The 22,073-nt window shown below is 36.6% G+C and overlaps 1 protein-coding gene across 3 annotated transcripts in view; it reads right to left on the reverse strand.

Moving 5' to 3' along the window:
* Positions 1-16,660: 16,660 nt before the first annotated feature.
* Positions 16,661-22,073, reverse strand: part of LOC150102462 (GRIP and coiled-coil domain-containing protein 1-like) — a 156,025-nt gene continuing 150,612 nt past the window's right edge. For all 3 annotated transcript variants that reach the window (XM_090398972.1, XM_090398971.1, XM_090398973.1), the window contains one exon: positions 16,661-18,453. In XM_090398972.1, coding sequence (XP_090255098.1) covers positions 17,914-18,453 — 540 coding nt within the window. In that variant the 3' untranslated portion in view covers positions 16,661-17,913. The remainder of the gene's footprint in view (positions 18,454-22,073) is intronic.

Consider the following 22,073-nt stretch of genomic DNA (forward strand, 5'->3'; position numbering starts at 1 on the left):
TGCCACTGACACTCCATGGTTAATGGCATACTATGAAAAAAAGCATTGATAAAAGCTGCTGGACCATTTTGTAAAACAAAAATGGTCCAGCAGCTTTTATCAATGCTTTTAGCAGCTTTCTTACACATCTGTCTTTTTGATACAATATTTATTTTTATCCTGCTTAAAACTAAGGTGATAATGACTTCCCATTTCAAATCCTTTGCGAACTTTAATTCTGAACCATCATGAAGATATCACTATCAACAATACCACAGTCAACAAGACTCCTTTTTTTACTGTCTTCTATCCATCTGAATTTGCATACTTCTTTATGTTGAAACATGGAGTCAGTGATGACTGATATCGAGTCTACATTTCATCTCTAAAAGCTGCTTGCAATTTTAATTCTTTTCAATGACATTTTTATCCTGCTTAAAACTAAGTGATGGTCATTTCTAATTTCATATCCCCTGTTTACTCTTGTATCCTGAATCAGTGTGAAGATATCACTATTAACGATAACATAGTTAATAAGACTTTTCTCATTTCTTGTGTCTTCTCTACATGTGAATTTGTGCCCATCTTTATGATGAACATGGTGTTAGAGTGATGACTAGTCTATGTCCTGAACAGAAATATATCAGACACTTGCCATTATTACAAGCCATAATTCCAGCTGGAATTCGTTTCCTACCCTGCTGTTTAAATCTCAATCTCTACAATCTCTACTTCTTTCTTTTTAGAACCTTCTGGGAGCCCATAAGCACAAATAAATTTCATTGTCTATTTTGTGTCCACAAATTCTGCTTGAAATTGCTGCTGCCACTCCTATTTTTTTTTCAAAGTGATCACTACTGATTGAATATAACATCTTACATTTATTATTTAGCAGGACTTTACCTGCTTTAATAATCTTTATTTCAGTAGCACCAGTGATGTCCACATTGTACTTCTGTAGTTCATCTGACAGTTCAATTTCCTTCCTGATGACAGCAACTTCAATATTTGCCCTTGTTTCCTGACTAAAACAGCAGGGACTTATTTAACTGGGCAACATCAAAGTTGACATGAAATTCCAGCTTGTTATCCCATCATATTTGCATCTGGTTTAAGCCAATACAGAAGGCAGTTTGTTGGCTAAGTCCCAAATTGCCAGTCCACTCTGATTTATTCAGTACCCAGTGAATAACTACTAACCATGTTCACCAAATGAAGGTGAGGACTGCACATCAGATCGGGAGCCCATCAGTTCTCTGCATTCCTTAAAGGCTAGTGGAAGTTTCCTACCAAGTATCTTCAACTCTTAAGTGCTTTCCCCCCCCCCCCCCCAAAAAAAGAAAATTAGAGCAATAGTAAGTGGCATCAGTGGAAGAATTATATTAAAAATTAAGATATCAGAAAGGAATGTGACATCATTAACATTATCTTCATTATACCATTTAAGGAGATTGAACTGCCCACTCAGTCTCCAAAAAGTTAGATAGGGCTAAATGACCTCGCCTACTCCCTTTATACGGGAATAAAAAGGCGTTAGCTGATTTTTTTTTTTTTAAAAAAAAAAGAGCCTGTGTAGCTCAGTGGATGCGACGTTTGCACACCACGGCGCTGGACCGCACGAAGAAAGACTTGGTTTCGAGTCTAGTCGGCGACTAGAGGAAATTTTTTCTAAGCCTTTTTTCGACCGGTTCCCGAGTTAGTCAATCTCTGGCACGGGCAAGCGGGTTTTTCCTCCCGGAAACTCAAGAAAATCGACCGTAGAACCCACATTATTTCAGACATTAAACATATTGTGTTAGGGTTAGGGACCATGAGATGGTGGCACATTTGAGCCGTCTCTCTTCACTGTGTGCTGCTTAATTAGTGATAGCCTTGGGCCATCTATCTCTGATTGGTACCAGTGGAGATTGAACTGCCCACTCAGTCTCCAAAAAGTTAGATAGGGCTAAATGGCCTCGCCTACTCCCTTTATACGGGAATAAAAAGGCATTAGCTGATTTTTTTTTTTTTTTACCATTTAAGTATAGGTCTTAAATCTAGTCAACTTTTTCTGGACCCCTTTCTAATGTCACAACCAGCTTGATCAGACATGAGGTCTGATCGAGGCCTTATACAATGGAAGCATCAATTCTAACTTCTTTATTTCTGCATTAGCAATGCTAGGTCATCTTTCTTGGGGACTTTAGGACCACATTAATAAAGAAAACTTAAATTGGCTTCTCTTCTCCAGTTCCACTGATCAAGCAGGTTGGGTTGCTAAGATAAGCCAATTTGAGTTGTGGTTCTAAAGTCCCCAGAAAGATGATCTCACTATTTGGATATTTTGATTGCAGAAGACCAAGCTCTGGAGACAGATATGCGAAGAGGCCAGAGTGGTTATCTGACTTTGAGAAGTGGTAAATACAGCAAATTACTTGGCAGATAAATTTTGAGCAAAAGCAAATCAAATGTGGGTGAGGGGGGATTGAGAATGAAAGGTTTTGCATTCTCTAATATAGGATATCAGTTCTAATGAATGCATGTGTTTGCCCTTGTAGCAGAAAGAATTATGCAAGGTATAGTTGAGATCTAAGGTGGACTTTTGCTGAAGTCACTTCTTCTGCTAGGAATTATAAGTCCTGCTTTGATCAGTGAGTAGTGGTGCAGACCAGTTAATCTTTTACGCTGTTGAAGGCTGCAAATCTTCATGAAGTGGATATGGATAGTTTTTTTTATGTGAAGCTTATTAATGCTTATTATTATTATACAGGTATCTCCATGGAGTCAGAAGACCTCTGCTTAACCTCATTCCCTGATGAAGCACTCACAACTGCCTCTGGCAGCCATTCACCACCCTCTAGCAAAAAATCTAGTCCTAACACTCTTGCTAATCACACTCTTACACAATTCCCATGGGTGACCCCTTGTTCTCTCCCTTCCTGCCATGTACTGGAAAAAAAAAAGTCTTCAGTGTCAATCCTATAAAATCCCTCCAATAACTTATATGCATCTATCATGTTGCCTCTTTTTTTGCTTATCAGCTAGATTTTGAAGCCTATCAATCTATTTGTATAGGAAGCATTCCATAGACCTGCCATAATTTTTGCCACTTGCCTCCAGATCCTCCTCTCTGCCACTTCTTCATTAATATGGAATCAAGGTGACCAGATTTGCACACAGTAGTCCAGATGTGGCCTTATTAAAGGGAAACAATAACTTTGCTATCCCTGCTTGTTAGTGTGTTCTTGAACAACCATGTAATCTGATTTGCTGTTTGGCTACCTTTTCAATATGCCCTATAAACTGCAACTCCCTGTCCACAATCACCCCCCCCCCCCCAAGTCCCTGAGTTTATCAGTTTCCTGCAGCTCAGTTCCATCCATATAGTACACAGCTTGCAATCTCCTCTTCCCAAAATGCATGACCTTACATCTGTCCACATTAATCTGGCAGTCATTTACTCTTGCCCATACTGCAGGTTCTCTAGACATCTTCATTTACTATCATTTTTTGCATCATCAGCATGTCATGCAAAATAATTTTCATCAAATGTAATCAATGTTTGCATGTGAAGTCACTTTATAACTTTTGGCTACTTGTATATAGAGGCTAACGACTTCATATCAATTGCCTTATACACATCAGAAAGGGTGTTTGCATTGTGGGATGCTAAGCAATTATGGAAGGGCCTCTACTCAGACTGGTTTTGACCTTTATTGAGGTCTCATCAGTGGGAGCAAGATCCACCCAGAAGAGATGTACCAATTAAACAAGAGGTTCATGTACTGAGGTCTGTGGTACACTACTAGTTACCTGCCTTCTTCTGGACTTGACTCCTCCATAAACTACTCTTTGATACCTGGCCATCAGCCACTCTCTAATCCAAATCACCAGATTCATATCCAGCTCCACTTGCTCCAATTTATGCAGCAGAGTTCTAGGTGGAATCCTGTAAAATGCCTTTTCAAAATCCATTAGTATCACTTAGTAGTCATTTTACTTATTCAATTCCATTATCAATGTACTAAAAAAAAAAAATTTAAGCAAATTTCTAAGACAAGACCCACCCTTCACTTAACCATATTGCTCCTTATAAAGTATCATATTCCTATCCACCCAGTCCTGAATTCTGTCTTTTACCAATTTCTCCAATACCTTAACCACCACTTCTGAGATGCTGACTAGCCTATAATTTGCTATTTGTGTCTTAGAGTCTCATTATGCAGTTGGACTATTTTCCCTTTTTACGCTTAGGTGGCACCTTCCTGGTATAGAGGAATAAATTAAACAGCTTTGTCAGAGGAACTGATAATTCTCTTGCATATTCTCCATAACACATTGGCCAATATGTCATCTAATCCTATGGCTGTATGGTTTGCATTGAAGTTCCAATATTCTAAGTATCTCCATTCTCCCATCAGTTGATGTCACATCAGACATTGCAACATCACTATCTAGATGGTATACCCTAGCAAAATGTAATTCACTCAGTAATTCAAACTATTTCGTTTGCTTTTGTTGCCTCCCATCCATCATCATTCTTTAAAATCATCCTCCCATAGTCTTTTTACTTGCCATATAGCAAAAGAACTTTTAGGATTTCTTTTGGCCTATCAGCTAGCTTTCTTTCATAATTAACTTTGGCCTCCTTTACCATACAGGTCGCACTTCTTGCCCTGTCCCTTATACTGCTCACAGGTGAGCTGATCATTTTTATTTATGTTCCCCCCACAACTTTTTCTTTATCAGAAACTTCTGCTTAATGATGCTATTCATCCATCCAACTCCTACCTGATTTATCCTTCTGATCCTGGCTATACAAGTCTGATAGTGTTTTCTTCAAACGCTCTTCATCACCACCATCTCTCTCTCTCTCTCTCTCTCCTCCAAATTTTTATGGCATGGCACTGCTGAAAGCTGATTCCTCAAGCTTGTCATGATTACCTGCTTTGTAATTCCACATACATCCCTTCTTAACTTTTTTTTTTTTTTTTTTTTGTTGTTGTTGTTGTTTGGATTTTTGTGGCTTTTTTTTTTGGATCTTGATTATTTTTCAAGTTTTTTTTTTTTTTTTTAATTTTTTCTGCAACGTATAGTATAACCATATTTCTTGTTGTCCTTAATTACACTGCTTGGAAAGACTACTTGGTCAACGAACACCATAGTGTGAGGAACAAACAGCCATGGTACCCACATTAATAATATGCAAGATCTCTTTTTGCTGTGATGACTGCAGCAATCCTACGGGGAATACTTTCCACAAGCATACGATAACAATCAATGGGAATTTTGGACCATTCTTCCTGTAGTCATGTAATTGAGATCCTGGACTGTTAAGGGGTGAATGTCCCTTGACCTCACCCAATGCTCTAGTTCATCACATAGATTTTCAATAGGGTTGAGATCAGGACTCTGTAGAGACCAGTCAAGTGTGGTGATGTTCATGTCCACAAACCACACAGTTACAGCAATAGCCTTTTGATATGGTGCATTGTCATGCTGCAAGAGACAATGGTCAGTACTGTAGAAACACCACAAAGTACAAAGTATTGCATCATCTCCAGAATGTTCAGATACATCTCAGAGTTCATTGTTCGTGGCACCACAAACCGAGGTCTGAGGCCAAAACAGAAAAAAAAAAAAAAAAACAGCAACCATACCATCACACTGCGACCTCCAAATTTCATAAATGGGGTTAGTTATGCATTCTGGTAAGACGTTCACCGGACATCTGCCACACTCACACCTGCCCATCTGCTTGGTAGAGGTATAGCATGATTCATCACCCAACAACACAGCTTTCCAACCTTCCACATTCCACTACACACTCTTTGTACCACTGCATGTTAGTTTGGATAATGTAGGTCCTAACATGGAAGACCCATGTTGTGAGCCCCGGTTCTGAATGTTTTTGTGCAGTTCACATTTCCAGTCAATGCTCTGAACTCTGCATTCAATGTGTCAGCCAATGAATGATGGTTTATACATATTATCCTTTGTAACATTCTGCACTCACTTTCAGTGAGTGTGGTGGATTGTCCACTGTGGGTGGCATTTGCAGTTGACTTCCTGCGCTTCCATCTTAGTATGGAATCACTGATTGTTGACATGGGATGGTCCAATTTGTCAACAATTTGCTGAACAGATAGACCTGCAATATGGCATCCTATTACAATGCCTCTTTCAACCTCTGTCAGTTCCCTTCTTGCAGCCATTTCACCTGAACACAGTTGCACTGACTTGGGTTCATTACATTCCTCTGGTTTATACTGGCTATATCACTTTTTTTTTTTTTTTTTTTTTTTTGTGAAAACTGAACTAAAGGCCTCAAAATCTTGTAGTAATTTAGAGTTTTTATTATTATTATTATTATTATTATTACGAGCGACTCCAGGGAGTCCTTAGACTCATCGAGGGAGGCCCTAAACATCATGTCGACACAACTATACGACATTCTCATAGTATCTATCATACCTTGCCTTGAACTCATTCACAGTCATGGCACCCACAACAGACTCTGGCAGCTTATTCCACTCATTCACCACTCTCCAAGTAAAAAACCTAGTTCTAACACTCGTGCTAACCACACTCTTGCCCAGTTTCCATGAATGGCCCCTAGTCTTCCCACCACCAGTCCTGTTCTGAAAAATATCCTCTGAATTAATCTTATTCAGTAATTTGAATGTCTCAATCATATCACCCCTTTTCTGCCTATCAACTAATTTCTGCAACCCACAAATCTTCAACCTGTTCTCATAAGGTTCATTCCATAGACCTGCTATCATCTTGGTCACTCGCCTCTGGATCCTCTCAAGCTCCTCCCCATCAAGAAGAAACTAGGTGACCAAATCTGGGCACAGTAGTCGAGATGAGGTCTTATCAAGGCTCGGTACAGAGGTACAATAACTTGCTTGTCTCTGCTCGTCAAAGTATTTTTCAACAACCAAGTGAATTGATGAGCTGATTTAGCTACTTTTGCAATGTGCCCCCTAAACTTCATCTCCCTATCCACCAACACTCCCAAGTCCCTGGCCTCATCAATCTCTTGGAGTACAGTTCCACCAATGTGGTATACTGCTGCTAATCTTTTCACCCCAAAATGCATAACCTTACATTTTGTCACATTAAATTGACATCCATTCTCCTTAGCCCAGAACTCCAATCTATCTAAGTCATCCTGCAAGACTTTGACATCTTCTGCATTCACTATCGCCCTACCCAACTTTGCATCATCAGCGAACAAATGAACTGTTCCACTTAGATCCTTCCCTATATCATTAATGAACAGATTAAACAGCAGTGGTCCAAGAACAGAACCCTGAGGCACACCACTAGTCACAGGCCATCTTTTGGACTCTACTCCTGAATAAACCACTCTCTGATATCTCTCCATCAACTACCCATCTATCCATCTCACCAACCCTATATCCATTCCCATATGTTATAGTTTAAGGATTAGAATTCCATGTGGTATCCTGTCAAATGCCTTAGCAAGGTCCAGCAGTGTCACTGTAAACCCATTACCCTTATCCAGTTCAGCCGTCACTGTGTTATAAAACTTGAGCAAGTTAGGATGATCTACCCTTCACAAAGCCATGCTGTCCCCCGTACAGTATCTCATTTTCATCAATCCATTCCTGTATTTTTCCCTTGACTACTTTCTCCAAGACCTTGATGATGACTCCTTATATGCTGATTGGTCGGTAATTTGCAACAGTAGTCTTGGATCCTCCTTTATGCAGTGGAACTATTTTCCCTCTTTCCACACCTTCAGGACTAAAACAGACTCGAGACTCAGATTAAACAACATGGTCAAGGGCACTGATAATTCTTTAGCCGCTTCACGTAAGGCCCGTGCCGGCATACCATCCAATCCCACAGATGCATTCACATTAAGGTTCTGTAATAGACTATTCACCTCCACTTCATTCATCACAATTCCCGTATAAACTAACGGTTCCTTCATTTTTTCAATATTACTGCCTGGACAATGTACTCTTGCAAAGTGCTCACTCAGTAATTCCACTATATCGACTGGTTCAGTGACCTCCTTACCATCGTCATTCCTTAAAATCATTTTGCTGTGTACAGTTTTTTTTTTTTTTTTTTTTTTTTTTTTTTTTTTTGCTTGCAGCATATTGAAAGAACTGTTTGGGATTCTCTGTAGCTTGCATAGCTAGTTTCCTTTCATAATCCGCTTTTGCTTTTTTTTTTACCACACTCGTTATCCTTCTAGCCTGCACTTTATACTGTTTGTGTGCCTGCAGGTCACCTCTTTCTTTAAATTCCCTCCACAGTCGTTTCTTTTTTTGCAGCTCAAGCTTAATGGTGTTATTCATCCATTTAACCCCTACTTGTTTTACTATTCGGACCCTAGGTATACAATCAGCCATAACCTCCTGTAAATGCTCCTTGACCACTTCCCATGCTCTATCTACATCCAGCCCCTGCAGTTGTACATGCCATGGCACTGATCCAAGCAATCTCCTAAGCTTGTCATACTTGCCAGCACAGTAATTCCACATATACCCTGTCTTAATCGAAAATTCCACACCTTTAGCCACCTCCCAGGTGGTAACATGATCATATTCATTACAGTCAAATTCTCAGATGCTATTACCAGGTCAAGCACTCTCACACCCCTAGTATTTTCAATTACATGCTGTCTCAGATAGTTATCCCTTAATAATTGAATAAAATCCATTTCCTTCCTCACATGTGTCCTCTCCTCCTTCCAATCAATGTTACCATAGTTGAAATCCCCCATGATAATTACCCTCCTTCCACTCATTTCATCAATTTGTTTATGCCTACTATCTCCACCATCTATTCCATCACCTGGTCTATAGCAACACTCAACTGTATATTTTGTTCTGCCAGTCTCAATCTCACACCAAATACCCTCAAATAAACTCTTTTCACTATCCTGCGATACAACTTCAATTCTCCTTGGTTGCAGTTCATCTATCATCAATAACACTCCTCCCCCCATTTTATTCTCTCTGTCCCTCCTAAACACACTATAACCTACACATTCTATCTCACTAACTATATCATCTTCTGTCAGCCATGTTTCACTAATGCCAATAACCTGTGGCCAGGAAGAGCCAATCAAGGCCAAAAATTCTTCCTTCTTGTTTCCAATACTCCTGACATTAGTATACATGAAATGCAGAGGTTCCACCCCTATCTTGATGCGTTATTCTAACTATCCCATCATTCCGATTTCTTGTCCTTAGTACTGGCTCGGGTACATTATATACATTCTTACGCATATCCACTTCCCCCCCCCCTCCTTGGTACTTCTAGTTTCCCTGGTTCTGCACATCCATTTTCACTTCATTCAGCAACACTTTTTCTAGTCTCCGCACACCAAATTCATTCAAATGCAGGCCATCCATCTTGTATAAATCCTTTCGCCCATCAAACTCATTCCACACCACACCGTCTGCATAACCTGCGCATAAAGTCATTTGCGATTATGGCCCTCCTTCTAAACTCCTCTCTGTCATACCGCAGCAACAGACTCACCATTCTAACTCTATCACTCTTTTCTTTCACTACCTTTAACAATACTTTCAAGTCCTCTCTCATAAAATATTTATCTCCTTTCAATTCATTCGTACCCACCACAACTATCAATTCTTTCACCCTATGTTTTTGCACTCTAATACTCTCACTTACATCCTTAAACTTCACACCCAGTAAGTACGATTTAGTTAAACTCCCATCTATCACTCCTCTTAATAACGAGTCACCATACAACAACACTCTTTCCTTCATTTCAGAAACTCTCCCACTCTTACGCTTATTTTTCCTTTCAAACACTTGTTTATTTCCATTAGCCGAGGCACTCTGGAAAGAGTTTTGCAGGTGCTCTAATTGCCGCTGCACATTTTGCATCACTGCGTGCAACCTAGCGATCTCACTCCCTACAAATAATTCTTAATTTTTTTCATCATTTAAACCTTTTCTCTTTGTATAGTTGCTTTCACTCTCTCTTTGATCACTGCTCTCATTGCCATCTTGTACAACATCGCAATTCCCTATCAAGCCACTATTTTCACTCACATTCTGGCTTTCTTCAACCATAACTATCTCACGAGCTAACACATATTTCAATTCCACACTTTGCTCACACTTTCTGCACATTCTCCCACCACTATCACTTTCCATCGAAACTCCAGCCTCATTCGGGAATGCATACATCCCACACACATCACATTGGGCAAACTCCTTCACATTACAGTTTTTGAACAAAGGCGTTGTATTTTGGACGCCATTATCTTATGTTGCATTGGCACCATGTGCTATTCTATGAAACTTATCGTTAAAATACTAAATTAAATAAAACGGGATTCACACCAAAATCACACAGACACAACAAGCTATCAAAATTAGACAATATTACGTTATGATTTAAACCAATATTCCAATTTTAACTCAAAATTATACTTTTAGCTTTGGAGAGCTCTCTGAAAACACTACACACCGTGTAGCCCTCTAGCAGCAAACCTTTCTGTCAGCAGTTCCAAGATATTTTGTTCTATATGTTACAGAATGCAACTTCATAGCATAACCACTTGAATTCCTTGAGCCATTTGTCTTGAAAGCAGTTCTCCAGTGTTTTTAATATTTTCTGGTCCGTCCCATAACTTCAAGCTTAGTTTTGCATTTCCCAAAACTAAAAAGTATCGTATTTTCTTTCATTTATTGTCCATAATGAAGGGTGAATTTATATACCTTATCCATTAAATACATTAATATAACAGACAAATAATAAAGTTCATAAAAACAACAGAAAATGGTCAATGCTAGCAACAGAGTCAGTCTAACTTTTCACGATGTAATGTGAATAACATGATCTGGCATCCTACTTGTCTTTGCAAAATAATTGTCATTTTTTAAAATAACTCTATTTAAAAGTCTTATCATGATTTATGGTCAAGTGTATAATTATATTAAGCTAATTCATGTTGTAAATCATGTAAATAAGCTTACATCGATGCTACTGCATATCTAAGGGTTAAAGAAGGTGTTAGAAGCATTACAGTTATCAGTGAAAAAGATGAAAATTGGTCTTGTAAAATTAATTTTTAGGGTATCTATGACTTTCATAAAAATGGTTATGACATGTAAGTTATGCAAAGTAAAATGATGTTTGAGAATACTTGACTATTATGAAAATTAACCTTTGCCAGGAACAAACAGTCTACAAAGGAATTAACTTATTAAATTAAGTATCTCCTGGTTGAAAATAAAACTTCTTTATTATATTCAGTGGCAGCAGCCCATGATCAAATAACTTGATAGTGAATGAGATGAGATGAATGTTTCCAAATGAAAAAATGTATGAATTATGTGATGAAAATAAGGCAATACATTTTGAATGCATTTAGAGCAAGGATGAAAGTTCATTCGCCATTTTTCTCTGATAACTCGTCCATAGCAAGGATTTCTGGAGCCCTTGGTGGGGTGTGGACAGGAAAAAAGAGCAGATGATATGACAGAGATATTTAAATTGGTAGGAGAAGGAATGAGACTTTCCTGACTCTGTTGCTAGAATTGACAGAGTGCCACATGGCACACCCATGTAACAAACCGAGGACAATGTAGATGGATAACAAATTACTCAGATGGACAGGAAATTGACTGTCTGCAAGATATGCAAATTGTTTATGGGCAGGGACAACATCTTGAAAAAAGGAAGACAACCAGCTGACTGCCACAAGGTTCTGTTATTGGGCCACTATTGCTGTTCCCTTTATTTGCTAAAGATGTTTCATGTTGACTGACAGGAGGTATTCAGATGATTGGTGATGAAACAAAGTCTGGGAGAGTTATAAGAGTAATGCTGACATGGAGAGTTTCTTCTGGAAGATTTTATTTTAGATGGATGAATGGGATTACTGTTGCAATGTTAATAAGTGCAAGGTGTTGCAATTTGGGGGTGTAGGACATAAGGCCATATACTATACTGGTGAAACTTGGTCAGAAGGTGATGAGATTCATTCAGGATCTGTCTGGAGGTGATAACTAATAGAGGTCTGAATGATGAAGTGAATGGTGACAAGCAGAGATAAGCAGGTGGTTGTGTTACTCTACGAAGTGCTGATCAGACCACACACAGAAATACTGAAATACAGAAATTTGGGCATCAAGTTTCTGTTGTGATGAGGAAATTCTATAGAGTCCAGAGGTAACTAAGGAAATATCAGGACTCTGGAATGTTGATTATGGGGAATGGTGGAGAAAATGTAAATTGCAAAATTTAGTGGAAAGGAAAAAAGAGAAGATGATATGACAGAGATATTTAAATTGGAAGGAGAATTTCAGAGGTTTAATACACAGGGGATTATACATTAGGTGAAGAGTGAGAAAGGTGAGAGACAAGAGGCCACCCAAAGTATTTATAAAGGAAATAAGAAATACATTTTTACACGGAGAGTAATAAGTGGAATGCACTGCAGGAGTGCTGCAAATGCTAAGAATGAATGAGTTTAAGGTTCAGTATGACAGATATTGATAAGTGCAGAAGGAATGAAACTTCCTACAATTGAGTATATTAACTCCATGGAGCATTGGTAATAATAACAATAACCTTTTACATAATAATAATAACAATTTATTTTATGAAGAACATAGTGTTCTTCATAAAGGAAAAGTTATATTTTTTGCAATTTGTATAATACAAAAACACCACAGTAACTTACTATTTACTGGTTATTTAAACATCAAATTTAAGTAACCAGTAAATAATAATTTACTGTGTTTACATATTTCTATACTAAAATTCTGCCCCAAAATTAACACCTATTGTACCTATTGTATTGCCTCTTCAATCTATCCTATTCAACTGGCATTTACCCTACAATATGGAAGCAAGTTCACATCCAGCCCATCCCAAAGGAAGGTGATAAAAGTCAACTAACGAATTACTGTCCAATTGACCTCACTTCTGTTCTATCTAAAATTATGGAGAAGGTCATCAACAATCAACTCTTGAACTGCCTAGAGTTATACCAACTAATCAGTGACTAGTAGCATGGATTCTGCCACTCGTGATCTACAGATAATTTTCTTGCTTTCACCACCCACCTCTGGACTCAGGCCATGGAGAAATTTGGAGAAATTCACGTGGTTGTCCTCGACATTTCAAAGGCATTCAATAGGGTTTGGCACAGGGGCCAACTTAACAATCTGCCATCCTATGGTCTGCCTTCCTCTTTCTGCAACTGGATCACCAACTTTCTCACTGGTCGCTCACTATGTGTGATGGATGGTTTACTCTCCTAAGATTTCCCCACCAATGCAGGCGTACCCCCACGGTTCTGTTCTTTCACCCACTTTCTTCCTGTTGTGTAAAAATGACCTGCTCTCACAAGGCTTCCAATCCTATCCACAGCTTTGCCAATAACAGTACACGGCATTCCTCCTTTTCATTCGACAAACCTTGTAGTGCTCAAGTATTAGAATCCTCAAGATCTACCATGAGCAGTGACCTGAACTCAGCTCTCCTAGCTATATTCCAGCAGGGCAAGGACAACCTTGTAAATGTCAATATCACCAAAACTCAGACATCCTTCCCCCTTACCTTCAGTAATACTGAGATATTCACACACGATCAGATTTCTCTACTTGGACTGACCTGCACTTCTGATCTTTCCTGGCACAACCACATTTCAACTATAGCTCCTGCAGCTGGCAAAAGACTTGGTGTACTTTTTTTCCACAAGACACTACTTCACACCTGCTAACCCTATACAGAGCCCAAATCCGCCAACCATGGAATACTGCTGCCATATATGGGATGGTGCACCAAAATCCTCTCTAAGATTGCTTGATTCTATCCAGAAGAGGGCAATCTGGCTAATTAATGACCCCTCTTTCTCTCTCTCTCTCTCTCACCGATGTTCAGTTTCTGCCTTTGACTTTTCTCAGATACTTTCATGGACAGTGCTAAGCTGAATTGGCCACTATTATTCCTCCACTCTCTTCTAAAATCATTAAAACAAGAGCCACTGAAGGCAGATTGGAGGAACAGTCATCCCCACTCTGTCTTCCCCAAAGATTACAACCCTCAGCTGTTCAAGCAAAATGTGAACAGATCTCTCCTTTCTTCTATTCCTCTTGCCCACACATCACACTAATGCTTTAGGTCTTGTGGCCTTTCATGTGTGAATCAGATATAAAAAAAATACCAAAATACTAAAACACAGATAACTGTGGTTATCTGTGTTTTAGCAGTCTAGAAATATGTAAACATAGTAACTCTTTCTTTTAAGGTTACACGGTGATCAGCATTCATATTTACGAATTTAGGGACCACATCAGAAGGATACACATGTATCCTTCTGATGATGACCTCAATACAGGGGTCGAAATGTCAAGTGTTATTTTATTAATAATTAGTAAAATAATCATTTCAACAAGTGTGTTTTGTGTCCCTAAATTCGTAAATATGAATGTAAACATAGTAAATTATTATTTATTGATCATCCTGTGGTTCAGATATAATACAGAAATATATAAACAGTATATTACGATTGAATGAATTAAAGGTTCAGCATAATAGATAATGACAAATGAAACAAAGACTTCTTGTAATGAGTCTACTGACTCATGGAAGACTGGTAATAATGATAACTATTTGTTCTTGGGCAATTTGTGTTCTTTACAATTTGTATAATCATAATATCTCCATGGAGTCTGGAGACTCACTGTGGGAAACTCAAACTAAGTATTTTACACACCGAACTTATCATATCTCTCCTTCACTGTCATTCACTATCAGGGAACACAACTAATCCCTACACAACTTCTATGGATGACACCTAGTTCTCTGACTGTGATATATTGAAACATTTCCATTGCAAAAATTTTATAAACCCCTTTAGTATAAGTTTCTATCATGTACCCCTCTTTTCTGTCTATGAACCAAACTTTGCAACCTACACACACCACACTACACCTTCAACCTATTCTCATAGGGAGCATTCCTCTGATCTGTCACAAGCTGTTCGCTCATCTCTGAATCTTCTCTACCACCTGCTAATCCTCCCAAGAAACCCAGATGACCAAATCTGTGCACAATGTCAAGATGAAGCCGAATCATAGCCAGAGAGAGAGAGAGAGATGATAATAACTTCCGTATAATTACTTGTTAGCATATTTTTCAACATCCAAATAATCCTTTGACCTATTTTACTACCTTTTGCAATATGCCCTTTGAACTTCATCTCTCTGTCCACCATAATCCCCAAGTCCTTAGCTTCATCAATTTCCTACAATTCAGTACCATCAATATGACAGACAGTATGTAACCTTTTCAACCCAAAGTGCATAACCTTACATTTTGAAAAATGAAATTGATAATCATTATCTTTTGCCAACAATATCAATTTTTTAAAATCATCCTGTAGAACAGTGCTTCCCAAACTTATGGGTTTACGTAAAGGCCCCTTTGGAAATATTAAAATATTTCACGGTCTCCATCGAAAAAAAAAAATCGTAATACAGACATATATTATTATAATATTTATTGTTTTTATATTCAATACAAAACATATGCAGCGAATATTTCAAAAATCAAATGCAAATATTACATTTTTAGCATCTTACATACATGTTTGACATGGTCTTTTGGTGTGCTTTAACTTCGTGTGTACTTTTTCTATGACTTTGAACACATAAAATGTCAGTTGAACCTGGTGTAATTTGGGCTTGTTTGCTTTATGAATTTAAACTTGGTGCAAAGGCCTCAGAAGCATCCCATAAAATATGTGTGGGGCTTTTAGACAAGATGTGGTAGCAGAACGTACGGCACAGAAATGGTTTAAAAAATTTGTTTCTGGTGTGTAACCACTTGAAGATGCACTACATTCAAGAAGACACCATTTTTGATAATGAAGAATTTCGTGCCACCGTTGAAAGTAATTCCATATTAATATGTCAAGAACTTTCACAAATGTTAACCTGACTGGTAAAACAATTTGTTTTCACTTGCATTAACTGGGGAAATCATAGAAGCTAAGCAAATTGGTCCCGCATTATCAGATGACAATAAATTTCAAAGTCGATGAATTTGTTCTTCACTTCTTTCACATCATCAAAATTAACCGTTTTGGATTACTTGCTCACTTGTGATGAAAAATGGATCTTGTACTCTAACAGGAAGAAACTTATTATTGATTGTCACCAAATCCAGTCTCACACGCTTCAAAGGCACCATCCACAGAAGACTATGCTTTGTATGAGTGTGGAGGCTGGAGTCAGTACTGTCCACTATGAGTTACAGGTCAAACAATTATGGTTGAGATCTACTCGATGCAACTCAAGTAGATCTCAGCCATAATTGTTTCTGAAGTCTAACTAGTCCTGGCTGTTTCTGAAGTGTTACTTCAGAAACACCAGACAAGTTAATCAGAAGAAAGTGCTATTCGTACAGGACAACGCAAAACCTCATACTGATAAACTTACCCATGAGAAAATTTGTGCTTTAGGATGGAAGATACTCCCTCATCCTCCATATTCTCCTGACATTTCTCCAAGCGATTATCATTGGTGCTAGACAATCACGTGTGAAATATACAGTTCCACAATAAAACAGAGATGAAGTAGAGGTTGCTAGGTTTATTATTTCTAAAGGCAAAACGTTTTATAAAAGCGGAATTTACAAACTTGTATCTCATTGGGAAAGAGCTGTAGATTGTGAAGGTGCTTATTTTAATAAATAAAACATTTTATGAAAATTTCTGCAGCTGTTTAATTTTTATTATGAAAATTCCCACAAACTTTTTTTCATTACCTGGTAATTTACTGTACTTATGTGTTTCAGTGCTATTCTAGATCACAGTTACCTTTAAAAGGTCAATGCATTTGTACTCTTTCAATTCTGAAACTATTTCTACAATGGAATAGAATTGCTTAAATTTGAAGCGATAAAACTCATTATTTTTTTTCCAAAATAAACATCTGTTTTAATGACTTCATTTTGGTAATACCTAGATCTGGAGATCTAGGTAAGAAGAGCAAATATTAGTCTCTTATACTAAGAAAAGCAAATATTAGTCTTTTATACTAAGAAATATAAATATTTTAAGGGAATTTTTTATTTATTTATTTTTCAAGAAATAAAGCAAATGTTGCACAAATTTTCTGTAACATAAAATGCTTAATTTTATAAAGGAAATAATTCCATGATTTCCTTCCACAGATATTAAAAAGTAGCAGCCATCCCACATTCAGAGTATAATTTCAAATTAACTGAATTCATTTTTCTTCCCCCTTTTATTTCTCCCTTTAATTCCATCTTCTTAGTAACAGTTATCTCTATATTTTATAAGAGCACCACTTGAGATTACCAAGTTTAATATCAGAAGTTCTTCTTTTCTCCCAATCTGTAATTCATAGCAATACTAATACCCATTATATATTATGGGTATTAGTATTAGCTTGCCATTAAAAATAAATAGAAAAAACTGTTTAACAAGTCTGAAAATATAAATAAAAGATTACTGAATACATCTTATATGTTGTTTATTCCATTATATGGATTTAGGAACTGTCCCATCATTCAATAATATAACGTCACCTAATTAAGAAGCATAAATATGGAAAATAGCATTAGTTATACTTATTATTATCTCTGACAGAACTAAGGGATTACTTAAAAATAAATAACACTTATACTCCCTCTCTATCAAACTACAATTTTAAAAATATATATATGATTACAAAAGTGCATAGTTAGAAAAAAAAATTATATATATATACACATTGATTTTTAATATGCATTTACTCATATAAAAATACTAGAATATTTATATGGAATAGTTTCATATCACATCCATTCTTATCAAAGGGAAACAAATTATATTATAATAAAATAGGTACTTGTGCATTTTATAATTGTATCTCTGCTATGGAATTAATGTAATATGAATGTGCAAGTTACTAGGAGAGTGAAGGTTGTATAGATGAATTACCACCACTCCACCACCATGACTGATTGACAAATCTAACCTGCTGCAGTTCACGAGGAGTGAAATGAAGTACGGTGGCAATAGCATTGAGCATATGATAACGATCACTGGCATCTTTACAGAGCATGTATTGTAATATAACATTTTTTAAATATTCCATATTTATTCCTTCACATGATTGACAACTTTCAAGTCTCTTGATTTTTGATTCCAAACTATCTATTTCTTCTGTATATTTTTCTTCCTTTGTTAGTGCTCCTTGCTGAAGTTCACGAAGTGAAGATTCTGCCTGATGACGAGCACGGCGCAAATTAGCTATTTCTACATCTTTCCTAGCTATTTCTTGGGCATAATGTAAGAGCTGTGTCTCTCCTCTATACACATACGTAGAATGAGCTAACATATCTGTAAGAGTGTCTCCTTCTAAAGAAGTTGAATTGTTAAAGCTAGTTTTCTTTTGGCCATAAGAAATCTGATTTTCCTGTTTAAGTGGTTTTTCATCTGTGGTGTCCTTAAAGAATAAAGAAAACAAATGAGAAAGAAAGAAAGACTAACTAACAAATACATATAGGAAATTGTCTAGCATTAAATTCACATAATATTTAACTGCATAATATGCATATAACAATGAGATTAATTTATTGATAAGCCAATCTTTAAAATGTATGTGAGCTAAACATTTACTGTTATAGGAATACCACAACAATATTAAGAATAACTTATACTTTTATTATTAAATTAAGAATGTGTAATGTCTCATATTACTATTGCACAACAATCCAGACAAGAATAGCATGTATTCAAGATTTAGTTTTGCAAAAATCACACATTGTACCTCTGTGTATGATATACAAATTCTTTTCTATAGTTCTTCAAAGTACTTTACAATCAAATTAACATAACATTGTGTGACAGCCTGCAATTTTATAAATGACATGCCTCATTCTGCATTGACTTCAATAACCTAATTTAATCTTAATCAAAGATTTGTCAGGACACACACAAAGCTACATAATGGGTTATGCTGCTGAAGACGGCTCTCACAGAAGGTCATAACAAATCAGGCAGGTGATCATCAGTAAATAAGGCAAATCAGTAAACACTGGTCTGTAGAATATAAATGAATTAAGAGTAGGTGTGGAAAGAAACTTTTAGAGAAAGAAAGAATAACTTTTATTCTCCACTTATTTACCCTTTAATCAACAACCAACTTCAGTCATTAAAATAAACAATATAGCAATTGAAATTTGCTAGTGTGGTAAAGCTTTTTTTGAAGCTCTTCAACATTATTAATATACCACATAGCTATTTAACAAAGGGGGGGGGATATGTTTTTGAAACCATTCACATCATTTGTTTATTCTATATAAATTAATGCCCATACTGATCATATCATGGCAAAAGAAACTTACAATAATATAAATAAAAGTTTTTACACTAAAGCATAACATTTTTTACACAAAATGACATATCTGTATGAAGTAAAGCAGATTTTGAAATACTTATTACACTTGGTACATAGTGTAACATTTCAAAATGGTGGCCATTATTGTCATTTTCACCATCTCTCAGTCTGTGGCCATTTCAAGGAGGGCCATTTTGGAAGATATTTCATAGCATGCTCTACTTGGAATATGTACACTAACTGATTACTGAAAATGTGGCAGGAAAGCACAGGAATATCTATATTTAAAATGTAGAAAATGACAAACAATGGGAACATAAGTGCTAACTTTTTTTTAAGTGAAGTGAAAATGAGTTGGAATGGTGAAATCTGGTTGGGATTAAAGATTTAAATCAGTCCAGCTGAGAGAATCAGAATAACACAGGGATGAATATGGATTCATCAAGATTGTAGTCAAAATTGTGAAAAAGTTCCTCTAGTTTGGCAACTAGAACCAAACTTAGAACAGTCTTTCTTTGGATAGCCTAGAACTATGGATGAAAACACCATTTCCACAGAGCTAAAAATATAATACATTTTTCACAATCTTAAGGTAAGTTTAGAAAATGAACAAAATTATACTTATGTAGTCTGCAAACTGGAGCAATGAGGTTAGGTTGAAAATTTCTTCTTCAAACATTTATCACAAAAACAACTTCTCCACTGAACTGCACACATTTTTAAGTGGTCGATTATTTCTCTTGCTAGTTGCGACACTACCACTTTGCTTATCGCAACTTAAAGTGATCAGGAAAAAATTCCATGTTCGATCTAGAACAATGTTTCTTAAGTGTGGCTATGGTGACCAAATGTAGCCCGAGATATTTCTATATGTCCACAAGATATATAATATCAAAATTTTTCTTTATTAAATCTCAACATTAAAAAAATTAATTTCTTCTTATTATTATTCCTTCCCTCCCTCCTCTTTTACCATGCAGTGTCAAGGATTTCTATTCATTTAACTGTGACCATATCTCGAGGATAAGGTGGTTAGCCCTATGCTTTCTAAAAAAAATTAATTTACACACAATAAAATATATGGACTTGTAAAAAAAGTGAAATTCAACAGTACGATACATGACTGTTCATCCAGAGTACCAGCATTTTAATAAACATACTAGATTTATTTTAGATACAGAGATTTGGCGATTTATTTTTATTTTTGGCTCTTCTTCTTCTTCTAAGCCACAGAGGATGTGACAGACATCTTAATCTGAAAGATACATAGTTCTAAAATTGACTACATGAAAGTTAGATGTAAACATAAATGGTTTAGAAGCCAATCATGATGTCAGTAAAACCAAATATTAAAAAATGAAAGATTTTGCATTCATGGTTATAAGTTGCAGTGGGAATATGAATGAATTGTAATTTTTACAGGAAAATAATGGTAATTATTGACGTAAATTGCTTGATTAGTGAAACTAGGTAACACTCTCTATTGAAAACTAAAGGAATCTCAAAATTGTCAAAAAATGACTTAGTTTGATTAGCTTCTGAACCATTCATTTATTATTATCATCATCATCATCATCATTATTATTATTATTGCACAGGCACCTCAATGAAGTCCCAAGATTCATTGTGGAAGATATAAACTACCAACACAATCTTTATCATACCACTCCTTGAAACTATTAATAGACAAAGCACTAAAAAGTGACTCAGGCAACCCATTCCATTTGTTCACTACTCTCCAAGAGAAAAATCTAGTCTTCACACCCTCAGTAATCACACTCTTACCTAACTTCCAAGGATGACTTCCTATTCTGCTTCCTCTAATCAAGTGTTGGAACATTTACCCTGCATCAATCCTATAAAATCTTTTAAGTAACTTAAATGTTTTGATCATATCCCCCAGGTGACCAGACCTGAGCACAGTAATTCAGATGTGGTCATATTAAGGCTTTATAAAGAGAAATGATGGCTCCCTTATTTCTGCTTGTTAGTGTGTTCTTCAATAATCAAGTACTCCTGTCAGCTACTGGCTCCTTTAGCAATATGCCCTCTAAATTTCAACTCTCTATCTACAACCCCAAAATTCCTAGCTTCATCAACTTCCTACAGTACAGTTCTATCAATGTAGTACAAAATGCATAACTTGACACTTTTCTGCATTAAACTGACATCCATTATGTTCTGCCCATACTGTCAGCCTATTTAAATCATCCTACAAGCTCTCCACATCACCCTGATTAACAATTATCCTACTCAACTTTGCATTATCAACAAACAACTGAATATCTCCCTTTAAATTATTTCTTATATCATTTATGTACAAACTGAACTGCAGTGGGTCATGCATAGAGCCCTGTGGCACACCATTAGTCACCTGCCTTCTGAATTCTGCTCCTCCATCTACCACTTTTCAGTATCTGTCCATCAGCCACCCTTTTATCCATATCACCAATTTCATATCCATCCCCATCAGTGGTAGTTTGCATAATAAAGTACCATGTGGTATCCTGTCAAACGTCTTTGCAAAATCCAGCGGCATCATTGTGTAGCCATTCCCTTTATCCAACTCAACTATCACCCTATTATAAAAAGTTAATAGATTACTAAGGCATTACTTACCTTTCACAAAGCCATGCTATCCCTCAAAGTATGATATTCTTATCCACCTATTCCTGAATTCTCTTTCAGATTCACTTTTCCAGTACTTTTGCCACCACTCGTAAGAT

This window comes from Typopeltis vanoorti, chromosome 10, assembly GCF_054136105.1.
Source record: "Typopeltis vanoorti isolate ZY-2024b chromosome 10, IOZ_Tvanoo_1.0, whole genome shotgun sequence".
In the NCBI taxonomy this organism is placed as follows: domain Eukaryota; kingdom Metazoa; phylum Arthropoda; class Arachnida; order Uropygi; family Thelyphonidae; genus Typopeltis; species Typopeltis vanoorti.